The following is a 21,779-nucleotide window of genomic DNA, read 5'->3' as shown; positions in this document are numbered from 1 at the left end:
ATTTCACCCAAATCCGATATCGGAGCAAAGAGTTATGGTCGATCTACTTTAACTTATCAAAACAGTCCACCAAAGGACAGATTTGACATTATTTAAATTTTAAAGGCATTTTGGTCATTTCCTATTTTATTATGGACGGGAATATATGTATATATACATGTATATGAGTTTAAAATCTCATTTTCATCATCAATCATTGAGAAAGAAGAAACCCTAGCCAAATTTGACCTTTAAATTACTTTTGATTCAACCGTAGAAATTCCAAAGTAATCTGATAACTGCGTTTGTCATCTCGAGAGCTTCGAACGAGACCTATTATTTGTGCAAACAGGATTTCATAATCAAGAGGTGAATTCTAAGGTATGAATATTGTTTGCCTTTGTTCTTTTCCATATGTATATGTGTGATAGAGGATTATATGTATTGGTTGTTATTGAAAGGTGATGGAAATAGGGTTATGGACTATTTTGCATGGTTTGGTTGTATTGAATTGTGGAAGGTGGATATGGTAATTGAGTTATGGAAGGTGGATATAGTGATATACTATTGAATTGATGATTATTTATGTCTATGGCTCAATTTGGTTTGATGGATTGGTTGTAAGGATAAATGAATCCAAACTTAATATTGGAGGATGTTGTATGAATATGCATGACATGTGAATGTAATTGGAGTATAAAAGGGTTAAAGTGACACCCTTTATGGTGTAATTAAAGCTTACTACTTAACCATTAGTTTGGTGAATTCAAACAATTGAATTGTGACGTTTAGATCCAAGGTATTTTCGGTCTAATTATTCTATTCCGAACTAAATGAATTAGCAATAGGATAAGTTTATACTTGGTTAATATATGATTAAATATAACTTAACTAAGACTTAGTAATTCAAACATTACGTAAAGTGAAAAACTAATAAAATAATAGTGGCAAGCATTATATAGTATTGAAAAGAGAATAGATTGCATACTGAGAAAATAGAACATTATTTGATCATTTTCTTAAAAAAAAAATAAGCTTAATTAAATATAGAATTGATACTAGGACCGTGCATGCATATGAACTTGAATACAAAATTTATAACTTAGCCTTTGATTAAGATTTTCGTTAATACTACTTTAAATAACCAACATAAAATTAGTCAATAATTAAAATTTGTGAGAAATTGCCTAAATTAGATACTAACCAAATTTAATGAATCTATCTTCTTAAAGAGATCTAACACTTCTAGTTATGCAGCTAAAATATAGAAGAATCATTCTTCTTAACCTGCGAAAGGTCGATTTACTTAAAATAACAAAGTCTCCAGTACTATTCACTCCAAAATATAAATGAAAGAGATAACGTATATGAAATCGATACTAATATTTGTGTGGAGGAAAAAAAATTTAAAACCATCAAAATAAAATTCTAAATTTTAAACACAAAGAATATGACATACCTTTTTCTTTACACTTTTAAGTTACAAATGTTATATCACAGAACAACCATGAAAAATGGTGAAGGGTCTCAAAACAATATAATGTTTACATCAATCTTTTACTTTAATTTTATGATATTAAAATCTAAACAAACCTCGAATTAATAACATTAAAATAGGTTCAACACATGTGAGTTTAAGAAACTTCATAATATTGAATTAAGTTTCATACAATCGTTTAAACTACATAATAAAGGAAGATTAAGGGTTACCTCTTGAGAGAATTAATTTTCCAATAGCTAATATTCAAAAGCCACCAACTTGAAACCGCAAACAAACCTCAAAGTTTGGGACGTGTGGAATTTTTTGTTGCTGTAATTGTAGTTGTTTTTGATTTACTGGAAAACGTAGGAGGAAGTAATCGTTGTTTTGTTTTTCTTTGACTTTGTTCACACGTGATAGAGTAATATGGTTGGGAGGATTTTTGTTTGGGATTGTAATGGTGAAAGAGTCTATTTTTTTTTTTTTTTGTCTTTTTTCCCTTTTGGTTGGCTGAATAATCTCCTCCCCTTTGTGCAGATGTGCCTCCCTTTTTTTTGTGTTGTGTGGTTAATATATATGGAGTACTATTGTGTGCTTGTGTGTGGACGTGGGAAGTTGAGGGAGGGACTGATGGGAGTGTGTTGGAGGGAAAATAGGGATGTGGTTTTAGGGTATCGGAATGGTAGTTTAGGATTTTTTTTTTAATTAGTATTTTAAATAAAATAAAAATAATAAAATCTATTTAAAACTAACAAAATACAAAATAAGTTAATTAGCTAGTGTTAGAAATATGATTAAGAAATATTAATATCACAACATTTTTTATTAAAAGTTGAAAGAAGAAAACAAATATAATTTAGAAAAATTTCTTTTTTTTCTAAAAATAAATAAACAATAAAATAAAAACTTATTTAAAATGTGACTCTATTTTTGTAGTTTTCAAAATTTTTAAAATAAATTTAGTAAAAATAAGATAAATTTAAAATATCTAATTTAGACCCTAAAAAAAATTGAACACTAAAATGGTAAAAAAAAATAGTTAGATTTGGTAAAAAATTAGATGTTTACGGTACGTACTAGGGAATCGAGAGTTTCCTGCTCTTCACGACCTTTCAATTGATGATTGTCCCAAGTTGGTTGGGAAGTTCCCCGAGAATCTTTGCTCTCTGACAGAATTGAGAACCTCAAGATGTCCTGAACTCAATTTGGAGACGCCCATCCAACTTTCAATTCTAAAAAGATTTGAAGTTGATGGTTCTCGTAAGGCTGGAGTTCTGTTTGATGAAGCTGAACTGTTTGCCTCCCAACTTGACGGAATGAAGCAGATTGAGGAATTATCTATTTGTTATTGCAACTCTCTTACCTCCTATCCTACCAGCATTCTGTCGAGTTTGTTGAAGAAAATAGGGATATATTGTTGCCGAAAATTGAAATTGGAAGAAAATATGATGAATTCATACATATTTCTGGAGGAATTGATTCTATATCATCACCTGAGTTGGTCCCAAGAGCACGCTATTTGAGGGTAAATAGGTGCCAAAACCTTACTAGGTTTTTGATTCCTAGTGGGACTGAAACACTCAATATTTGGAGTTGTGAGAATCTTGAAATACTTTCGGTGGCATGTGGCACCAGATGACGTCATTGTATATTGTCGGATGCAAAAAGCTAAAGAGGCTGCCAGAATGTATGCAGGATCTCGTTGTCCAGAAATAGAGTCCTTTCCTAATGGAGGATTGCCCTTCAATTTACAATTCCTTTCAATCAACAATTGCGAGAAACTGGTGAACGGCCGAAAGAAGTGGCGTCTACAGAGACTCTCCTCTCTCAGAGATTTGTACATCTACCACGATGGCAGTGACGAAGAGATTGTTGGTGGTGAGAATTGGGAGTTGCCTTGCTCTATTCAAAGGCTTATCATAACCAATCTGAAAGCATTAAGCAGCCGACTTCTCAAAAGCCTCACCTCTCTTGAATATCTATGGACTTGTAATTTGCCTCAAATTCAGTCACTGCTGGAACAAGGGCTTCCCTCCTCTCTTTCTGAGCTTTATTTATACGACCATGATGAGCTCCATTCACTACCGACCGAAGGTCTTCGGCACCTCACTTCGCTTCGACGTCTACAGATCAAAAATTGCCCTAATCTCCAATCACTTCCCGAATCAGCGCTGCCCTCCTCCCTCTCTGTGCTGACCATCGAAGATTGCCCTAATCTCCAATCCGTTCCAGTAAAATGGATTTCCTCTTCCCTCTCTAAACTATCTATTTACAAATGCTCATTGCTCGAACCACTCCTGGAATTTGACAAGGGGGAGTACTGGCCAGAAATTGCTCATATTCCTGAAATATATATGGGTGTCTCAATATTTGACAACGAATGCCTGTGATGATTAATAAAAAAGGAGCTCCCACACATGTAAGTTTTTCTTTTTCCTCAGTAGCTTTTTATTTTTGCTTATTACTCCCCGTTGCTTGTTTGTTAATTATTTTCAAAGCTATTGGGAAACATATTTCACTTTTTTTCAAAGAAATCATAAAGTATGAACTTATAAGCTTTAACCACGACTGACTTAACAAGAATGAAACAATTGGAACAATTATAATTGGGAGGAATAATTAGTGGAGTTTTTTCAAAAGTTAAAAAAAAAAAAAAAAGTTCGAGGTAAATTCTAAGTTTTTAAAGTGCCCAAAAACTATAATTTCACCCCAAAAACATTATTTTTTTCGTCCAAAGATGAAGATCATGCTATTGAAAATACGACTTACTGTCTAGATAACGTGACAGTTACCTTTGAAAACTTCTCCTTGCTTGTCTATTAGTTTTTTTCACTTCGTTGATCCATTTATTATTGCAGGAGTTGTTCAATCAATTTGCAGAACCACTAAGAAGTGCACAATAGACAGTTTTTTGTCATTGTAAGAGTTGCTCAATCTTTGAGCTGCATATATATCATTGACGTAATCTCCAATCGCTTCCAGAACCATCAGACTGTCTTCTTCCATGTCTGAACTATGTCGTCATGAATTTTGAGAAAGGAGGTTACTTGCCATAAATTGCTTATATCTCCTACATCAAGGTTGATCGGGAATACCTGTAATGTTTTAAAACGAGTGCTGCTCTGAAAAATGTAATTTTTCATTACTTCTCTTTTCTTGTTTGTTAATTCTTTTCCTTTGTTAAATCTTGTTGAGCAGCGTGTAGCGTATATTGCCACTGCGAAGCTGAGGAAGCATCTTGAGATGAGCATGAAAAATGGTTAAAAAAGGTCACACGTTGCAACTATAGAAGTTTTTATACATCGTGAGAAAAAAGACCTAGTTTAGGTAGAAAACGGGAGTAATAATTTTATCTAGGAAAGTTCATAGCAAAATGTAATATTAACAAATTAGAAGCCTTTTTATCATTCACAATACGTTGATATGTCAGCCCCGTATATATATATATAGGTCTTTTGAAATATGAGTCATTTTTTATTTGAAAAAGCTAGATATGAAATAGACGTATCACTGTGAATACGCCTCCCTATGCATTACTTGAAATTTCATCAAATAATTCTTACCTTTGTGCTTTGGTAACTGTAACACCCCGTATTTTTGGGCTAGAGTTTAGACCGTCGTTTCTACGTATATAGATCCGAACTGAATTATTATTTATTAACATACGTGTGGTAAACACTCCTATCGTAATGCCCCGTAAAATTCTCGAGTCGATTTCATTTTTAGTGTTATGTTTGAGGGGCTAACAACTAGAATATTTTTCTAAGTGTAATGAGGACTTAGAGTCATTTTAGCTGGTAATCTTCGGGATACAACTTTTCAACCTTCCCGACATCCGTTTTTAGATTTTCAAGTTGAGTTACGATCGAGAAAGTTCATAGTACATCTCGGATAAGTTTTGGAATTTTTTGGAACGCATAAGGCTGCGTTTGGATTTCAAAACAGTAGCAAAACGCATTTCATGGTCAATTTCAAACGACCATAACTCTCTGAATATAATGAACTGAGAGAGCTGCTACCTATCAAATGAAAGATCTTTGAGTCTTCTTTCCAATGCAACTAGTTTCATCCAAATCCAACATTTGAGTAAGGATTTATACCCGTTTTACTTCAGCCTATCAGCTTATCAACTGAGGGACAGTTTCGAATTTGTTTGTTAGTCATTTCACTTCACCCAAATTTCGTCTATAACACCAGATTTAGCCCCCAATTCATCAAAATATAATCCTTTTCTCAAATTTTCTACCAAGAACACCCCTTAGGGTTTCAAAATAAAACCCCCAATAACTCAAGATTCAACCATGGGTTTTCAAAACAAATTGAAGATTTGGAATCCCCGCAACGTAGGCTTCAAGAAGCACCTATCATATTCGCATATAGAGGTACGTGGGGTTATCTCAAAAATCTCATGGTCTTAAAAATTTATGTTTTAAAAATGGGGGTTTTGAAATTAGAATATAAACATGTTTCAAGCATCTTTATGATATTGATTTGGTCTTTAGGCCTAATTCCAAAGTTATTTGATATATGATATATGTATATGCATGTATTCCAAAAAAATGTTAACTTGAGAGCATGAATGATATGGAATCCCTCTCTTGATGTGAATTTGTTTTAAATGTTCATATAATTTAAATTGTTTGAAAACATCTTGAAAAGCATGACATGAAATATTTTGAGAATTGATATGATTTTGACTTGAAAACGAGAGGGCTATTTGTGTTGAAACATGTTGAATACAATGATTGAATGGGAAGAATGATGTGATATTGATGGCTTGCAAGTCGGGTATGGCGATACCCTATAGAATATGATATGTGATTGAATCAGATGTAATTTGAATGCATTGATTTTTCATGAGATAGGTGGATGCCCGAAGAAGGCGTTTGAGTGTACAGGCTCATCGCTGGAAACCGAGTTTGCCGATATGGGAATTTGGTACCCTGCTTTGTGATCTTGTGTACCTGACTTTATGTCATTCCCAAATTGGGACTATGGTTAGGAGCCCTGTTTTGTGATCTTGTTCACTACCATTGGGTCAAGACACCCTGCTGTGTGATCTTGTGTGTCTTCCCCTCACTTATACTCTAATCTCGATGGCAACCGAGGTTTGACAGTTGGTGTAATTGTGATATGTAGGGTATTCCACCTAACTCAGCTGCATTGCATTGTTGTTGAAAATAATTACATTACACCCATGTGTTTTCAAATGATTTGATATGAAACTGCTTTATAATGGCTCTCAACTATATTTTGTAAAAATATTATGTTTTGTTTTGATATCTCTGCGTACCAGTACTTTTGTATTGACCCTCTTCCCTCCCAGGTTCTGAGGCACAGTCTAGGGGTCCAGAAAATCAGTAGATTTCCTCAGACAGATTCGCAAAGTCACTTGGTGAGCCTTCTATATTTTGGAAGGCCTGATATCTGGCAGTTTCATTTATCATTTATTAGTTTTGGGTCTACTGGGGGCCTTGTCCCAGTTTTCAGATAGATATTTGTTTCAGTCATGTAGTAGAGATTTCGCAGATGTTATAGAGATGTTGATTGAGATTTGTGGAACATTATTCCCCATTGTTGTTTTCATATGATTCTTGACCATGTTTCCGTTATATTGTGTATCTTCCGCATTTTTTTTCCATATAAGTCATGTGCATGATTACCAAATAGATAAGGGGTGTTTCGGGCCTTGATGGTTTGGAATACTCGTCACGGCCAGGGCCCCTGTTCGAGTCGTGACAGTAACGTGTAGAATCTTATTATCCTCCGGAAATGCAGAGTCTCCAATAGAATATCCAAGGTACATGTGGAAGAAAATTCTGGTTCCTATATATCAAAAATATGAAAGGTTAACATCACCCAGACCCCACTTGGTGGGAATATACTGGGTATGTTGGTGGTGTATGAAAGGCTAACATCTGAAAGCATTAGAACAATGAATTACTTGGCTTCAACTATTAGCGAGTTTTAAATCTTCCATTTTTTTCTTGATCAGGATTTTGGTAACAATATGCTCTTAGCTCAATTGGTGAAAGAAAAATCGTGCTAACGTTCTACCTTGAAAGGACAATCACCTCGACTGTGGTCTGGGAGCAAACTATAAGTGAAGAGAAGTGCTTCTCTTTTGTGTGGAATTTGACTGTAGTACTCTTTGATCAGAACATCTGGAATACAATTTTTTTTTTTGGATAACAGTGGTGTCCAGGCCAACTTTCACGTAGGGGATACCTGCCACCTCTGACCAGCAACAGATATCAATTAACGTTGTCCCCCAAGGTTAGGACAGATGGAAAGAATCACCTAGTGGTTTTTTGTCTCCGTTGAGGTTTGAACCTTATGGTTCTCAACCTATTTCATTGACCACTAGGCCACACCCTTGGGTGTATATCTAGACTACAATCTAGCTTGAACCTTCGGGTAGACTCTGCAGTATCAACAACCATAGCGCATGGAGTATGGTAGAATTCCTCGGTACGGTCATTCAAGAATCATGTGGCGCGGCAAAAGGTGTTTCCGTTACTTCTGGAATAGGGGGATTCCTTGTTATTAAGGTGTCAAGACGCTCGAATGTCACAAGCGGAAGCAACTGGTACTTTGATCATTCAATTGACTCCTTTCTGCCAGTCCGTGCTTGCTGTCATGCTGGCACAAGCAGGGATGTCGATCGGTTAAACCTACTATTAGATTTTTCAGATCAATTCTTCGCTACAATCACTTTGATGTAAGTTGAACACCAAGTAGGAGTAGTCATTTTCTAGTACCACTTACATGATCCAGTAGTGGTATTAGCTATCAGAACTGATATGTTGTCCAAACTATGCACATCTTCCATTTTATCCTTCTGTCAAGACCAGAACCGGGGCCCTGGCCGTGACGAGCATTCCGAACCATGAAGGCGCGAAACACCCTTATCTGTCTGGTAATTCATGCACATAATTCGTATGATAACAGAAATGCAGAATATAAACAATATTACGGAAACATGGTCAAGAATCATATGAAATCAATAACGGGGAATAGTGCCCCTAAATCTCTATCAACATCTGAAAAGCCGTCTGCGAAATCTTTACTACATTACTGAAATAATAACTATCTGAAAACTGGGACAAGGCCCCCAGTAGACCCAAAACTACTAAATGATAAATGAAATAGCAGACATCAGGCCTTTCGAAATATAGAAGGCTTACCACTTGATTCTGCGATCTGTCGGAAGAAATCTACTGGTTATTTGGACCCCAACACTGTGCCTCCGAACCTGGGAGGGAAGGGGGTCAATACAAAAGTACTGGTACGCAGAGAAATCAAAACATAAATATAATATATATATTTTTACACAATATAGGTGAGAGCCATTATAAAGAAGTTTCATATCAAATCATTTGAAAACACATGGGCATAATATAATAATTTTTCAACACCAATGCAATGCATTTGAGCTAGGTGGAATACCGTACAATTTGTAATTCCACGACTATGTGGAATCCGCTTTTTAGCTCGATGGCCGAGCCTCCAATCCAAGTAGCCGCCAGGATTTGGAGCCAGTGATACCCCCATGTGAGCACACCGCAGGAATCCCCCATGTGAGATCCCCCAAATAATTTTATTAATCCTCCCATGTAGGATACAATATCATATAACCCGCATCGGCAACTATGGTTTCCAACGATGAGCCCTTTCACTCAAACGCCTTCTTTGGGTTCACCTTTCTCATGAAGCTTAATGCACTCAAACTTTGTTCAAATCAATCACATATCATACTCTGTAGGGTATCGCCATACCCGACTTGCAAGTCATCAGTATCATATCATTCTCTTCATTCAATCATCATATGCAACATATTTCTACATGAACAAAACAACCCTCTCTTTGAAAGTCAAAGACCATATCCAAATCATGACATTTTTTTAAGACATTTCATGACATGCATTTCAAGATGATTTCAAATAATTCATATCATGTGAAAATTTAAAACAACATCATATCAAGAGAGGGGTTCCATGTAAATCATGCTCTCAATTTATCATCATTATGAAACACATGCCTATGCATATATAATATATCAAATCACCTTGGAATTAGGCCTTAAGACCAAATCAATATCATAAAACGTTTAAAACATAATCATATTCGTAATTTCAAAACTCCCATTTTGAAAACATGAATTTTTAAAGCCCATGAGATTTGTAGGATAACCCGACGTACCTCGATATGCGGAAATAATAGGTGCTTCTTGAAGCCTACGTTGCGGGGATTTCAAATCTTCAATTTGTTTTGAAAACCCACGATTGAATCTTGAACTACTTGGGTTTTTATTTTGAAACCCTAGAGAGTGTTCTTGAGAGAAAATTTGAGAATAGAATTATATTTGATGAATTGAGGGACGAAATTTGGGTGAGGTGAAATGACTAAAATGCCCCTAAGAAAACAAACAAATTCGAAACTGTCCCTCAATTGATAAGCTGACAGGCTGAAGTAAAACGGGTATAACTCCTTACTCAGATGTTGGATTTGGATGAAACTAGTTGCATTGGAAAGAAGACTCAAAGAGATTTCATTTTATAGGTAGCAGATCTCCCAGTTCATTATATTCAGAGAGTTATGATCATTTGAAGTTGACCCTGAAATGCTGAAATGCTGAAAACTGGGAAATAGGCTATGCGTTTTGCTACTGTTTTGAAATCCAAACGCAGCCTTATGCGTTCCGAAAAATTTCGAAACTTATCCGAGATGTACTGTGAGATTTCCCGATCGTAACGGAACTTGAAAATCTAAAAACGGATGTCGGGAAGGTTGAAAAGTTGTATCCCGAAGATTGCCAGCTAAAATGACTCTAAGTCCTCATTACACTTAGAAAAATTTTCAAGTTTTTAAGTCTAAGAGCACTCTATTAAAGGTCAATCCATGCACGACTTTTACGGGGTGTTACACCTTCTATGGATGAGACTTCTCCATCATCAGCTTGTGTAGTCGATGGAGTATTCTGTTGGCTTTGTAATTATCCAAAACAGGTGACTGTTTACGATGGTGTAAAAATTTGTTTTTGGGATTACCTGACCGGACGTGGTTTTATCCCGGTTATATTTGTCTTGGATTATCTGGAGGGGAACTTTGTTTTGCATTGAATAGTGGTACAATCATCTCGTGTTGGCGACTCAACAATTTTCCTAGTCGAGACGCAGTATGGGTTTGGAAGTATGATATACATGTTTCTATTGTAGTTAAGAAATGTCGAGAGGATTTTGGACTTGGAGGAGGCAATGCTCTTGGTTTTGAGGTTCGGAACATGGTTTTTCATCCTGCTCTTCCGGACATCTTGTATTTGCAAATAAGAAGCAAGGTTATTTCTTATAATGTGAAAACGAGTACTGCAGAACTTGTGCATGATTTTGGAGAAGCTTGGCGAATGACAGTACACTACAAATTGTTTTCTTATGAGTGGCCTCAATGGCCGCGTATCCAGTAGACCATCAACAGGTATTATTACATTTACTATTTTACTTTGAACTTAGATGTAGATAACTCTTCGTGGACTTCATTTTAGATTTATAGTAGGCGGGAGTGACCCTTTTTGAAAAATAGAAGTTCCGTTTGGTATCAAGCCACTACAAAGTTTTTATGAAAGTGACTTATTTTCATCTATGTTGGTTGAGTTAGCTTAAATATCTGGTGTTCTACGGTTTAAGCTTATTGTGGAAATCTTTGATAGTAGCTTGTTTCGGATACTGTTTTTGAACTTATTGGATGTCATCTTTAGTTGCTAATCCGTCTTATATAGTGGTTTTATTTTTGATAATTTGTGACCTAGTGTTGGAAAGAACAATGTAGGACCAAGCCTCGACATTGCTTTATTTATGGTCCAGTTGACGATGCTGGAGTACTCTTGCTCTTTTGTTCTCACCCTTGCTTTTTGAGCATCTGTTGTGCAGGTTCTGCGCCCAATACTAGCAGTACATGATCCTCACTTTGAGTTGGAGATTATAGAAGTTCCGGGAGGTAGTTGTTTGGCTGTTCCACCGCATCTGGATATCTGTATCTTCTTTATTTTCTGTCATTATCCTTTGGACAGTTTGTATAAATTTCGGATTCTTACTCATCTTGTCTTAGAAGCTTTGCACTCATGTCACTGTATTTTTTGGGTTGTAAACTGTATTCTTCCGAATTTCTGTGTTGATTTATGAAACTATGACTTCAAGACTTTACTTCCGCTACTTTTCTACTTCTATTCCGTTACTTTTCTACTTCTATTCCACATTTGCTTACCTATCTTTGGGTTGTGGATAGATGCCATCATGACCTTTGTTTCTGGGCCGTGACAGTTCTGTTCATGCTGATTATGATTTCTCCTACTGTACAACCGTGAGACTGAGGCGATGGAATCATGTTCCAGTTCATGATTATCCTGGAGTTCAGTGACTACTAATCGGTTTTATTGTGTTTGTATCAGTCCTACTTATAACAATGTCGTGTTCCAGAACAATAGCTGAAGTTCTGTTGCTGGTGGGAAGTGATAAGTATCCCGTGGAATTAGTCGAGATGCATGAAAGCTGACCCGAACACTATTTTATTTTCCCTTAAAACAACTTAAAGTGTCGGGCTACCACTATTTTATTTTCCCATTTGGGTTTGAAATTTCTAGATTGACTAATTGGAATTCGCGCTAAGAATGCTCATAAGTCTAACCGAGACCTCTAATTAAGATGTTCAAACGAAGTCTTTACTAATCACACCTTTTCTTTCTTTACACAAATATAAGATGATTCTTTGTTCAATTGAAACATCTTTCTCTTATCAATTATCACCCTAGAGTCAAATCGAGATCTCTAATTAAAGCTGAAGCTCAAATAGAGCCTTATCAAATGGTGAAGGACAAATTCCCCTTTGTAACTTCAGCGCCACAGAGCTCGAGATGGCAACAAAGAGCTAATAAGAGTAAGAAATAAATTGTAGGCTATGCAATATATCACAACACAGTATAAAATTTGGAAGAAAAAGCGAAGCATAAGGCGGCATGTCTTTATAGTTTACACAAGCAAAAAGCCTAGAAATACCATAGACACCTCAAATTATACAGGTTCTGTCAAACATCGCTTCCGTGAAGACACAGCGAATTCTAAAATCTGGAACGCACGATACCTGTATAGTTCCTTCATCAAACCTAGCCAATGCAGCAGTCAGTTATTACTATGAACCCTCGGCACCAACAGTTGGATATGGAAAGCGGAGAAGTTCCAAAAAGTCTTCAATGAGTATTGTCGAGAAATTGTTACCCCCTTTTCTGAGATTTTTGCAACCTACAAGTCTGTGAAGTATCAGAATGAAATCACATAGAAAGTTCAGAAAAATCACAAAAGCAATCTTTACATCCGATAATCACATTCAACTCCGAATGCAAAGTTCGCAGCAAGTTCTGCAAGTTTATGCCTAAGCTTTCCAAGCCAACACAACCTTACCACTATTTTTCCCTTATTCCAGCTAAAGTATAAACAAGAAACCAATTGTTAAGTCCTTAGTTTTGATGTTTGACGAACTGCATGTAGGGGACCTGTTTCCTAAAGATTGTGTGATGACAAAGCTGGTTGCTACTACTCAGGGAACAAGTTGGGCTTACCTGTCACCGGTACAAAAGTTGGTGAAAAGTTGTTGCCACCTTTTTGTCCCAACCATTGATATTCCTCTCAGGTTTTCTTGTGTCGTAAAATATATTGTTCATCTTCTCCAACAAGAAAATCATGCTTCCATATACTTACAACAAATATTTCTCTTGAAGCTCTTAAATCAAAGACTCTTTTTGCAATAAGGAACTGATAGCTCATCAAGTTATACTTTATTTCCTTGTTGTATTTGAGTCTTTGTAAGGTGTTCTAAAACGTTTGCCTACTGTTGCTTGTATGATTATTAGTAGGTGTTGTGGTGTAAACCTGATTTCTTTGTAATCATCTAGAGTTAGGTGATTCTCAAGGCAGGTCGTGGTTTTTCTTCCTTGGACAAGGAGTTTCCACGTAAAATTGTTGTGTCTGCTATTTCCTTTCTCCACGCATTTTATTGTGTAAGTTTTCTCCTGATTCTTGTTGTTTGAGTTCATCCGGGAACAGGTCCCAGAGTTGAGGAGCAACCCACTGCAACTCTTCACCAATCTTCAGTCAATTACAGCAGCTATCTACATGGAGCAAATGCTCTGGACTTTGAAGATCAAAGTATGAGCATACAAAAGACAACACCAAATCTGTGTTAGGTGTGGAGCCTGATTAATATATGATGTATTGTTCATATATTAATGTTCACGCGGTTCAACCTCCAAATTTTAGGCACTGTAGCACTTATTCTCATTTCTCTGTGTAACTATACACACCCTAAATCATTAATATAAATAGCCCATCCGCCGTGGAGTTTACCTACGGGTGTTACCACGAAATTATTTCTCTCTCTCTTTCTCTCTCTTCACGAAATTTCTCTCTAACTTTCTTCATCTCTTCCGCTAGATCTAGTGAGTGTGGAAGGTAATCGATCCTAACAATCAGTTTAAAAACAATACCCGAAACCAGCTACTATTACAGACTTCCACAGTAAGCTCAAACCATAAAACGCCAGCTATTTAAGTCAACTCAACCAACATAGATGAAAATAAGTCACTTTTATATACACACTACAATGGCTCGATATCAACGGAACTTCTTTTGTACAACAAGTAACAAGGGTCATTCCCTCCCTACTGTAAGTCTAAAAAGAAGTCCACAAAGAATTGTTATTTCTCAGTTCAATGTAAATAAGTGAAAGTATTAGACGAAATACAAATATGCAATACCTGTTGGTGGTCTACTGGAGAGGCGGCCATTGAGGCCACTCATAGGAAAACAACTTGTAGTGTACTGTCTTCCGCCAAGCTTCTCCAAATTCATGCACAAGTTCTGCAGTACTCGTTTTCACGTTATAAGAAATAACCTTGCTTCTTATTTGCAAATACAAGATGTCCGGAAGAGCAAGATGAAAAACCATGTTCCGAACCTTAAAACCAAGAGCATTGCCTCCTCCAAGTCCAAAATCCTCTCGACATTTCTGAACTACAGTAGCAACATCTATATTATACTTCCAAACCCAGACTGCATCTCGACTAGGAAAATTGTTGAGTCGCCAACACGAGATGGTTGTACCACTATTCGATGCAAAACAGAGTTCCCCACCAGATAATCCAAGACAACCAGAACCGCGAGAAAACCACATCTGGTCAGGTAATCCCAAAGTCCAAAAACACTTTTTTACACTATCATAAACAGTCACCCAGTGTGCTTCATTACAAAGCCAACAGAAAACTTCATCGACTGCACAAGCTGATGATGACGAAGTCTCATCCCTAGAAGGATAAAATCGAATAGGTGCATCAAGAGTTGCAGTCCAAATATTTGTTTCTGAAGAGAAACTTTCAATTGTTACACTGTAGTGGAGGTCATGAAAATAAGGCTGATGTACTCCATAGCGAACTATAGTAAAGGAGACAGAGCCATCTGTCTCCTTGACCGTAAATCCAACATATGGATCATCCATAAGAATTTGAGTTTTAGGGACATCCAAACGTTGCCTTGTGGCTGGATTATAAACGTAATAAATCCTCTGCCGGCTTTTAAGCTTATTGCATAGTAGAAAACCATCTGAAGAAGCAACAACATACACTCTCTCCCCGATAAAACTAATTGATTCATCCAAACTAGTACCGATTACAAGTGATGACTCCTTCGACGAGAAGAAGAAACGACTTTTCAAACGTTTCTCTACGCAAAAGAAGCCGAGTTGGTATGGTTTAGGCCACTGAAGACGACAACGGTAAATTTCAGCAATGTACTTTCGCCAATCCTTTGATATGCATTTAAACCTTGCTAGCGATTTCGAAGGCAAACGATTCAATATGTTGGTTATAATTTCCTCACAAACATACAGTTTGCATGAACGACGTTCCATTGTGATGTGCTGTGTAGGATTAGAAGTGGAACTTTCGCCCTAAAATATTTAGGGTTGGTCTTGATGTTTTGTCCCCATAAATAATGTCTTATAAAAATGGCCTCTATTAAGGGCCCATGTTCGGGCCCGTTTGATAAATTTTGCTGGCAAACATTCTAACTATCCATAATGCAGACATTCAAGATAATAAACTTGCACAAGCCAAACATTCATGAGATTTCAAAGCAATAAAACAACACAATTGATCAGAAATTCTGCCTTACAGGCAAATCTTGGAATTTATTTAGCGGATAAAAATTCAAGACTACATACTTTGGGAGTGTGTGTATGTGCGTGGGGGTGGGGTGGGGTGTGGGGACCGGGACAAAAAGTTCAAGACCGGCCACTGGGGATATTTGAACATGTTAGTCATGTAATTTTTACATGTATGTTTGCACCTCAGTCCTACATGACTTAAATAGATTAAAAACAGGTTGAAATTTCAAACATGCGCGTCTAACAAAAAAACAATAGTTGTCCGATAAGAACCCCAGGACTCATGGGCACCCCTAATACCACTCATATTGTATCTTAGATAAATTCAGTGTCAAGATTGAAAAATTGCTCGCGATTTTATATTTAACAGTTGACGTTTGAACATAAGAAAATGTAATATTTGAAAGAAAAAAATAAAGGTTGAACAGGATATTTGGAAGTTGTGTTTGGATAATCATTTAACTTGAAAAAGAATAGAAGTTTTGTGAGCAGAGAGTTCACCTGAAAATTGGTCAAAACTACTTTTTTCAAACTTGAAACTCGTTTTCTATGTTCTTTTCAAAAATCTGTCAATTAATAACCAAAAACTGTTTTGAAAAAAATCATATCCAAACAGCCCTTAGACTAGTATCTAAGAAGAAAAATATTCAAGTCTTTTTCAGGTTGATCAGAGTAGTAGCATCAGAATCTACTTGGATTGAACCTGATGAATTGAATATGGTCAAAAGCAAATCGCTACATCTAAAACGATCTTTAAGGTCATTCACGCAATTGTCTCTGTAGCGCTGCTACCGATGGATCAAGATATGCAAAAGCATAAGTGTGAAAAGGATATTGAAGAATTTCTACAGAAAGCACGGATACATGTGGCGTAGTCGTGCTACGCACAACTTGGTGATGACTTGTATGCTGAGGTTGAACAGATTAATTCTTATCACAAGCAGCATCAGGAGGAAGTAACCGATAGAAATTCTGTTGTAATGTTTAAAGCAATTGATATATACTTGGACAAGCACAGATATCTCATGTTTTCATTTTATGTCATAGATGTTGAGGTGAAGCTAATCCGTGATATCTATCATAGTCTGGTGTTTATTGTATTTCGACTATCGCACTATTTTATTGTTGTTATTGTTTCTTTCTTGTAGACTTTGTACTGTTTCCTTGTTCATTGCGATATTTCTTCACCGTTTCCCTCTTTTACTGGATTTATTGCACCTGAGCTGAGGATCTTTCGGAAACTTCCGCTAATTTTTTTTAGATAACCGTGGTGTACGGATCAGCTTTCTCGCACCTCAACTAATTCCACGGGATACTTATCACTTCCCACCAGCAACAGAACTTCAACTATTGTTCTGCAACACGACATTGTTATAAGTAGGACGGACACTACAAACACAATAAAACCGATTAGTAGTCACTGAACTCCAGAATAATCATGAACTGGAACATGATTCCATCGCCTCAGTCTCACGGTTGTACAGTATGAGAAATCATAATCAGCATGAACAGAACTGTCACGGCCCAGAAACAAAGGTCATGATGGCATCTATCCACAACCCAAAGATAGGTAAGCAAATGTGGAATAGAAGTAGAAAAGTAGCAGAAGTAAAGTCTTAAATCAACACAGAAATTAGAAAGAATACAGTTTTCAACCCCAAAAATACAGTGACATGAGTGCAAAACATCGAAGACAACATGAGTAAGAATCCAAAATTTATACAAACTGTCCGAAGGATAATGACAGAAAATAAAGAAGATACTGACATCCGGATGCGGTGGAACAGCCAAACAACTACCTCCTGGAACTTCGATATTCTCCAAGTGAGGATCACGTACGCTAGTATTGGGCTCAGAACCTGCACAACAGATGCGCAAAAAGCAAGGGTGAGTACAAAAGAACAAGAGTACTTCAACATCGTCAACTGGATCATAAATAAAGCAATGTCGAGGCGTGGTCCTACATAGTTATTTCCAACACTAGGTCACAAATTATCAAAAATAAAACCACTATATAAGATGGACTAGCAACTAAAGATGATATCAAATCAGTTCAAAAACAGTATCCGAAACCAGCTACCATCAAAGATTGCCACAATAAGTTCACACCGTAGCCACAATAAGTTCACACCGTAGAACACCAGCTATTTAAGCTAACTCAACCAACATAGATGAAAATAAGTCACTTTCATAAACACTTTATAGTGGATCGATATATATGGATTTTCTTTTGTACAAAAAGGATCACTCCCTCTTATAAAAAGTTTAAAAACAAGTCCACAAAAAGTTAGTTACATCAAAGTTCAAAGTAAAATAGTAAATGTTGATATTAATTGAAGTACAAATATGTAATACCTGTTGATGGTCTACTGTAGACGCGTCGCGGCCACTGAGGCCACTCATAGGAAAAAAATTTGTAGTGGTGTGTCTTTCGCCAAGCTCCTCCAAAATCATATACAAGTTCTGCAGTATGCGCTTTCAAGTCATAAGAAATAACCTTGCCTCTTATTTGCAAATACAAGACGTGCAGAAGAGCAGAATGAAAAAACATGTTCTGAACCTCCTTATCAAGATCATTGCCTCCTCCAAGTCCAAAATCCTCATCACATCTCTGAACTGCAGCAGCAACACTTACAGCATACTTATTAACCCATACTGCATTATCTCGACTAGGAAAATTCCAAATAATGATGTTTTTCCAACGATTCATTGCTAAATAGAGTTTCCCACCAGATAATACAAGACAACACTGACCGGGATGGACCAATATTTGTACAGGCAATTCCAAAACCCAAAAACTCTTCTTTACTCTATCATAAACAGTGATCAATCCACAGTTATCAAGCCAACAAAATACTCCATCAACGACACCAGCTGATGATGATGAAGTCAGATCCCATGAGGGGTACAACTTAACAGGTACATCAAGAATTAGCTTATTAGCAGTCCACACATTAGTCTCTGAAGAGAAACTTTCAATGTTTATGCTGTACGTCCTAGGGAAATTAAAGTTATAAGCCAGAGGTATTGCATATCGAACAATAGTAAACGAAACAAAGTCATTTTCCTCCTTTGCCATAAATCCAACGTATGGATCAACCATAAGTATTCGAGTTTCAGGGAGATCCTAACGCTGCCTCATGGCAGGATTATAAACATAAAAAATCCTCTGCCTGTTTCTAAGCTTGTTGAGTTTCAGGGAGATCCTAACGCTGCCTCATGGCAGGATTATAAACATAAAAAATCCTCTGCCTGTTTCTAAGCTTGTTGAACAGGAGAAAACCATTGGAAGAAGCAACAACATACACTCTCTCACCGATAAATTTGACTGATGTATCCAAGCCAGTACCGATTAGCAATGGCGAGTCCTTGGATGAGAAGAAGAAACGACTTTGCAGACGTTTCTCTATGCAAAAGAAACCGATTAGGTAGGGTGCAAGCAACTGGAGACGACAACGGTAAATTTCAGCAATGTACTTTCGCCAGTCCTTTGATACACATTTAAATCTTGCTACCGATTTTAAAGGCAAGTGATTCAATATGTTGATTATAATTTCCTCGCAAATAAAAATTTGGATTGACGGCGTTTCATTCTAATACAGTTGCAACCACTATTCAACAAATATGACTTGTATAAGAATGGAAAAAACTTCACCTTAATCAGAGGTCTTGCTTCTGAGTATTGGCACGAATTTTGATTAGAAAAGACTTGAGATATCAAACCCTAATAGGAAAATGAAGAAGTAGAAACCCTCAATTCAATGCTAAGCTTTTATTATGCAATTTAAAAAAAAAAACATACAAATACAAAATATTACATCTACGCGGCGCATATTTACAAATTACACCGCATAACCCCTTTTTGTTTATTGCAACAGTGCTGCATGTTAGTTTGTTAATAGTACTCCTAAACCTCCTTTTGTGAAGGATAAAAGTGTTATCCTTGTGTTTTATTCTAAGGTAAGGTCGTCTTGTACTTATTCTCATGATGTATAACACCCCTAATAACACATATAAATCTTGTACAGAAAGGTATAATATATAATAGGTGCTTATACATACTTCTACATTTCAACGCAAGCTTATAAAAAAATTTAGTTTAGTCTCCTACGAACTTCAACTACAAAACTCTCATTTGATATGGGTCAAATATTTTTCAAATAGCTTCAAATTTTAACCACAACTTCAACCGAAAGGCAAAAACACGAGAATTTTATGAAGAATGGAAATTTACCGCTACCTGAGCTTATTACCTTATCAAATGGTGAAGGACAAATTCCCCTTTGTAACTTCAGCGTCACAGCTCGATATGGCAACAAAGAGCTAATAAGAGTAAGAAATAAATTGCAGGCTATGTTGGGTAAATAGTTTTCCCCATGTATCATACCGTGCCATTTTCCCTTCATTTACGTGTCACATTCAGGGAGTAAAAATAAATATGGAAACAAATAACGAATTATATCTGTAATACCCGCAAAATTCCCTCATCGTTAAGGCTTTCGAAATGAACCAAAGAAGCTTACACTTAAAATTTTGGCTAAGTATTCCAACACTTAGTTTATTTTTGAGTCCCTAGCTTCGGGGATTTATTTGAAGGCCTTCCCGATATCCGTTTTTCGATTTTCAAGTTGCGTTACGATCGTGGAAGTCCATAGTACATCTTGGGTGAGTTTCAAAATTTTTGGACGTCGTTTAGGCTGCGTTTAGATTTCGAACCAGTGAGCCCGCGCGATAAGCGGGCGACGCCTGGCTATAGCACCTCTATAGACCAGGCGCCGCCTGGGTACTCCGGTGCTCCAGGACAGGCGACGCCTGGTATACTCCGGTGCTCCAATAACTTTTTCAATCTTCATCCGTCTTAAGCTCAATAATTGGTACTATAGTACCATTTTCCAGTTTCTGCCTCAGAGAAACAACACAGAAGCTCTGAAACAAATTCAAGATCCATCCAAATTCATCCGTGAAATTCCAAAAGTAACCCGTGAATCATAATCCTCAAATCAAGATCTTCAAGGGACACCTATTATTTTCGCAAGTAGAGCTCTGGAATTCAAAGTTCATCTAAAGTACATAGACCTGAGGTATGTGGGGTTTGAACAAGAATAATCCTTCCGTTCTTGTGCCCAAGACTTAATTTTTATAAAGATTACGTGAATATTTATGTTGAAATTGATATCAATTCAAATTATTTTGAATTTATGGAATTATCAATGATTTGAGTATTTGAAGACATGATAATTTATCTTGTTATGATTTGAATTGAGATATACATATATATTTTGATTTATATTTCCCTATTAAGAATTTATGTTGTTGAATAAATTTTACGTTGAGTATTGGAAATGAAATTATGTTATGAAATATTGAAATTTTGATATTTATGTTATGAATTAGTTTTCAATATTTTGATTGAGATAAATTGAAGATCTTGAGATAAATTTTGAAGAAGAAATTCAGATATGATTTTGATGTATAAATCTTAATATTTTGGGTCCTAAATATATGTGTGATGAAATTATAAGGAGATTTTGATCTCGAGTCGTTGACAAGATTTTATGAGTATTTCCAAAAGCAAAAATTGTTGCTTCAATATGTGTTGAGACAAGAAATCCATGTTTGATTGACTTATGAAAAAGGGGTAGCATATTGGCTCCCGATGCAAAGTATTGAAATTATTTATGATGTGAACCTGAGGCTGATTTTAAATTTTGAGCTATGTCCGGGAGTAGTATTTAGCACCGAGCGGGAAGTGTGGTACTTCCCTAGAACTACGTGCCCCCGTAGGATGTGAGCCTGAGCCTGATATATAGTGATCACTAGTGTTTGAATTGATAATTAAGGTCCTGCTCCGATGGTAAGGATAGGACAGCTCTCCCCAACGTAGGTTGGACGTTGGACTCTATGTAGCTCACATGGTTTATGTCGGTTATAAGATGAATGAATATGTTTTGAAAGATGGATTTTGAGAAAGTTATTATTTCCGAAAGATTGAGATATGATGTTCTAAAGAGAATTGTTTTGAGATTTGAATGTTCCACAAGTTTGATATTTGAGATTTCTAAGTTTCCAAGTCCAAAAGAATGTAAAGTTTCTCAAATCCTAATTTTTGAGTTTA

General features: G+C 36.4%; 1 protein-coding gene and 2 pseudogenes across 2 annotated transcripts; 1 reads left to right on the top strand and 2 right to left on the bottom strand.

Annotated features, from left to right (window-relative positions):
* The first annotated feature begins 2,035 nt into the window (after positions 1-2,035).
* On the top strand, positions 2,036-4,611 carry LOC107846920 (annotated as a pseudogene).
* A 7,778-nt stretch (positions 4,612-12,389) lies between these two features.
* On the bottom strand, positions 12,390-16,049 carry LOC107847139 (F-box protein At3g26010-like). 2 transcript variants are annotated; one of them, XM_016691372.2, is made up of 2 exons: positions 14,262-16,049; positions 12,390-12,758 (listed from the first exon to the last, which is right to left on the bottom strand). In XM_016691372.2, the coding sequence occupies exon 1, from the start codon at positions 15,407-15,409 to the stop codon at positions 14,273-14,275; it is 1,137 nt and encodes a 378-aa protein (XP_016546858.2). In that variant the 5' UTR covers positions 15,410-16,049; the 3' UTR covers positions 12,390-12,758; positions 14,262-14,272. The 2 variants fall into 2 exon arrangements, with proteins under 2 accessions (XP_016546858.2, XP_016546859.2); XM_016691373.2 differs by having other exon boundaries at positions 12,390-12,750; positions 14,262-15,862.
* Positions 16,050-16,423: 374 nt separating this feature from the next.
* Positions 16,424-20,070, bottom strand: LOC107846085 (annotated as a pseudogene).
* Between the last annotated feature and the right edge of the window lie 1,709 nt (positions 20,071-21,779).

This window comes from Capsicum annuum, chromosome 11 (genome assembly GCF_002878395.1).
Source record: "Capsicum annuum cultivar UCD-10X-F1 chromosome 11, UCD10Xv1.1, whole genome shotgun sequence".
NCBI classification, from domain to species: Eukaryota; Viridiplantae; Streptophyta; class Magnoliopsida; order Solanales; family Solanaceae; genus Capsicum; species Capsicum annuum.
This window is presented reverse-complemented; position numbering and strand designations above follow the sequence as displayed.

Bases quoted from the DNA above. Each gene is read 5' to 3' on its own strand.
- LOC107847139 (XM_016691372.2), bottom strand. From the start codon at position 15,409: ATGGAACGTCGTTCATGCAAACTGTATGTTTGTGAGGAAATTATAACC.